Raw genomic sequence first — 4221 nt, forward strand, 5'->3', positions numbered from 1 at the left:
AGCAGCCAAGCCTCCACAAAAGCTTTACAAATGAACAAATGATTGAATGTGTCCTACAACAGGCCTGCTGCCTCCCTCCCACCAGGGAGCCCTGGGAGGCAGGCCTGCTCCACTCACCTCTCTCTGCAGCAACTCCTTCTCAGCCTGGAAGGCCTTCAGGGAGTTCTGTGTGCGGATCAGCTCGTCCTCACGGCTGCCCAGGGCCAAACGCAGCCAGGCATTCCTTTCAGTCAATCGGGCTGCATCCCGCTGGCAGCTCCCAGCCTGCTCCTGCTCCAAGCAGGGCTTTGGTCCCCCCTCGCTTCTGTCCTTTGCCTCCAACGGCCCAGGACATCTTGGGGGCTGGTGGCGCCAGGCAGCAGCAGCCGCTTCCAGAGAGCTCAGAGCTTGCTGGAGAGTCTGAAACATGTCAGGGGTTCTGGGTCCAGAGGAGACATTCTCCCTATCCCGTGGGACTGCCTCTGGGGCCTGGTGGGCTTCTTGGGCAGGCTCATAGGGCCCCTCGGGGGCTGGAGCAGGTCGCCTGCTAGAGTCTCCATCAACTTCTTTGACAGTTCTGTGAAGAGGTGAGAGATGGAAATTTCTGGAAATGGGGTCATCTGGGGTAGCTAACACAAAGAGGCTTTGTAACAAGGCTGGGACTGCATCACGCAGGGCCTTGAAAGTCAGACTGAGGGCAATGGGAGCCATGGCACGTGTGTGAGTAGGGGAGGGACATAAACAGATCTATGGGTGGGAAAGATGTGCCAGGCCTGTAGTGGGGGACACAGACCAAGTGGGCCTTACCTGCTCTCCAGGCCCTGCCCTTTGGCCTCCGCCTCAGGGCCCAGCGGCTCTGGCTTGCAGCTATCCTGAGATGGCACAGGGCCCTGCTCGGAGCTCCCACTGGCTGCCTCAGCCTCTTCTGAACTCTCTGCCACAGGGTCCAGCTCACCCTGCAAATGATCCCCAGAGCTGAGCTCTAAGCCAGGCAGGTCTGGGTCCTGGGGTCTTGCAGAGTTGGGTGTGGCAGGGAGGGGGGACACTTACGGGCAGAGCGGCGTGCCTCCCTCGCCGGCTTCGGGGCCGTGTGGCCCTGGCACTCATTGTTATCCAGAAATCAGGGTCCTCTGTATCCTCCTCCTTCCTCACCCGCTAAAACCACCACCTGATCTCAGCTCAAAGCAAATGATAGCCTCAATTTCCTGTTCTGTGATATAGGCATTGATTTCACTTCTCCGAAAGGATCTTGAGTTATCAATGTTGATTTGGCACATTTGAATGCCTCCCTTGACGGTCAGCTCACAACCTCTCAAATTTGCCCTCACCTCTTCTTTCTTTTCTGCCTCCTTTATTTTTCACTACCTCTTTGCTCCCCTCCCTCCCCTATCTGGGCTTGGGACGAGGACTTCAACAGTCCTCTCTCCTCCCCAGGGCTCTCCTGAACCAGAGATTCCAATCCTGGGGTTTGGTCCCCTCAGCCCGCTCTAATTCCCTGTTCTTCTGGGGGCACCTTGGTCAGAAAACCAAGTTCCTGGACACTCGTGGGGTCACTCTGGCCACTGCCTACTCAGGCTTGGCCTGGCCAAGGCCAGCCTGGGAGGAGCCAGGAAACAGGAAGCCCACTCCCCGGCCATGTGACTTGTTATTGTGCAGTTTCCTCTTCAAGGACAGCGGCTTCCTCCAGCGCCAGCAGGAGGACATATGTCCAGCTCCCACTATGTCAGTCCCTCCTCGCCTCTGCTTCCAAGTCCATGGCTCCTCCATCTCTGACCCTTGGGTTTTATTTCTCGGAAGCTAGAATGCTCCCCTGGGCTGAGGCTCTCCATCTGGCTCCCCTGTGAACTTCTTTCCTCTGCCTATCCCTTCAGTGTCAGGGTCAGAGTTCTCATTCCACTTCAGGTCACAGACAGACCTGGGATTGGTACCCCTGAGCAAGTGATGGTCCCCTCTGTGCCTCAATTTCTATATCTTCCTACAGTGTCATGGGAGTTTGTTTTTTTTCAAAACAAACAACTTTTTATTGAAGTATAGTTGATTTACAATGTTGTGTTAGTTTAAGGTGTAAAGCAAAGTGATTTTATTCTTTTCATTCTTTTTTATTCTTTTTTAGGTTCTTTCCATTATAGGTTATTGCAGGATATTGAATATAGTTCCCTGTGCCATACATAGGTCCTTGTTTTTTTTTAAATCTATTTTATATATAGTAGTATGTACCTGTTAATCCCAAACTCCTAATTTATCCCTCCCTTCTCCCTTCCCCTTTGGTAACCATAAGTTTTTTTCTTTTCTTTTTCTGTCCCCCCTCCTTCGTTTTTTGGCCGGGCCATGCAGCTTGTGGAATCTTAGTTCCCCGACCAGGGATTGAACCAAGGCCCTCACCTGGGCCTTCGGCAGTGAGGGTACAGAGTCCTAACCACTGGACCGCCAGGGAATTCCCAGTAACCATAAGTTTGTTTTTTATGTCTGTGAGTCTATTTCTGTTTTGTAAATAAGTTCATTTGTATCATTTTTTTTAGATTCTACATATAGGCGATATCACATGATATTTGTCTTTGTCTACTCACTTCTCTTAGTATGATAATCTCTAGGTCCATCTATGTTGCTGCAAATGGCATTATTTCATTCTTTTTTATGGATCAGTAATATTCCATAGTGTGTGTGTGTGTGTGTGTGTGTGTGTATACATTTATTCCAGTGTTATAGAAATTTTAACAAGCAATTTGCACATGGCCAGGCACCATCGGGAACTGAATCATAAGGCACCCTCGTTGTTCCCTACTACCTCTCTGACCAACCCATCTCTGCTTCCTCTGCCAGCTACTGTTTCTTCTCCATAAATGCTGGATTCCTCAGAGCCCAGATGGTCCCTACATCCTGCTCATTTTTCCTGCATCCACCTCTAAAGGGCCTTCCCCTCATCTCCATCCATAGTCACAGCCCAAGCCTCTCCTCCCCAACCTGGATACCAGCCCAGCTCCCTCCCTGGGCTCCCCAGCCATCCCTCCACTCCCTTTCCCACCAAGGCCGCAGAGATCTCACTGTTCACCTACCTGGCTCATACACCCTCCATAGCTCCCCATTGCCCTTGGGAAACATTTCAAGCTCTTCAGCCTGGCATTCAAGGTCTTTAAAAAAATTATGCCTGCGGCTGGCACCAATGTGTACTCCACACTCTGGCCGCTATAACCTCCTCTGTGAACAGCTGAAGTTTCTCAGTTCTCTCACACCCTGGTGCCTTTGGCCATGCCTTAACCTCTGCCTGAAACACACCTTCCTTCCTTCTGCACTTCTGCGTAAACTGTGCAGAGCCTGGGATAGCCTGAATCTTCCTGGTCCCACTGACAGAAGCTATGAGGCTGAATCTTCCTGTTTCTGTGTCCCCAAAGGTAGTAGCAAGAGAAGTTGCAATTCTCTGACTTCGGGGTACCCGGGGCATTGAAATTCTCACTCTTAGCTTCTGCTCTGGCCATATTAACCTGTGAGAGGTTCCACCACTCCAAGGCTCTTCAAAGCCTCCAGACTTTTGCCCAGGCGGTTTCTTCTGCCTGGAATGACCTTCCTCCTCTTGTTTTTCTAGCAAATTCTCCATCCTTCAAGGCTCATTTTCCACAGCCCCTCTGGACTGTCCCTGAACCAGAGCCTGGCTGATGTGGACAGGCTTAGCAGACTTTAACAAATAAAGAAACTGAGGCTCAGTTTTTAAATGGTTATGGAGCTGAAGGGAGAAGTGTGCGTGAAGAAGGAAGGTTGGTTTGAAATAGTTCTGGCTTAGCATTTTTTATTTTTTGCAAATATTTGTGAAACAAGGAGCAGAATTAAATAATTGGGAGGGCCCTTGGGCTCTGGACCTCGCCCACCTCTGCCGCAAAAACCCCTCACTGAGGTTCAGTCAACTCTATTAATCATCTATCAGCCCCACCTCTTCTAAATCCCACCCAACTCAGTCCCGCTACGTTTAATCACACTGCAAAGTAGGTCTTCTCCATCTTTCTGAGACTATCCCATTGAAAGCCCAGCTCCACTCTGCCCCGTCATGGTAGAAACGCTGACCCGCGCAGTCCGAATCTGCCAAAAACATAAAAGCTCCGCCTTATCTGACTTTAGCCAATCACATTCCAGATCCCGCCCCCTCAGCTCCGCTCCAGTCTATCACAATCCAAACCCCACCTCCTAGAACAGTATCAGCTTCCAAGGCTCTCCAGCCTCGTCCCATACATCTCTCCTCTAGGCCTGCGGCCT

At 50.9% G+C, this 4221-nt stretch overlaps 1 protein-coding gene across 1 annotated transcript in view; it reads right to left on the reverse strand.

Annotated features, from left to right (window-relative positions):
* Positions 1 to 1526, reverse strand: part of USHBP1 (USH1 protein network component harmonin binding protein 1) — an 8029-nt gene extending 6503 nt beyond the window's left edge. The window contains exons 1-3 of the mRNA XM_007461004.1: positions 1030 to 1526; positions 787 to 935; positions 118 to 556 (exon numbers count right to left, since the gene is read on the reverse strand). Coding sequence (XP_007461066.1) covers positions 118 to 556; positions 787 to 935; positions 1030 to 1086 — 645 coding nt within the window. The 5' untranslated portion in view covers positions 1087 to 1526. The remainder of the gene's footprint in view (positions 1 to 117; positions 557 to 786; positions 936 to 1029) is intronic.
* Positions 1527 to 4221: the final 2695 nt, after the last annotated feature.

The sequence above is a fragment of the Lipotes vexillifer genome, unplaced genomic scaffold (assembly GCF_000442215.2).
Source record: "Lipotes vexillifer unplaced genomic scaffold, Lipotes_vexillifer_v1.1 scaffold469, whole genome shotgun sequence".
Taxonomy (NCBI): domain Eukaryota; kingdom Metazoa; phylum Chordata; class Mammalia; order Artiodactyla; family Lipotidae; genus Lipotes; species Lipotes vexillifer.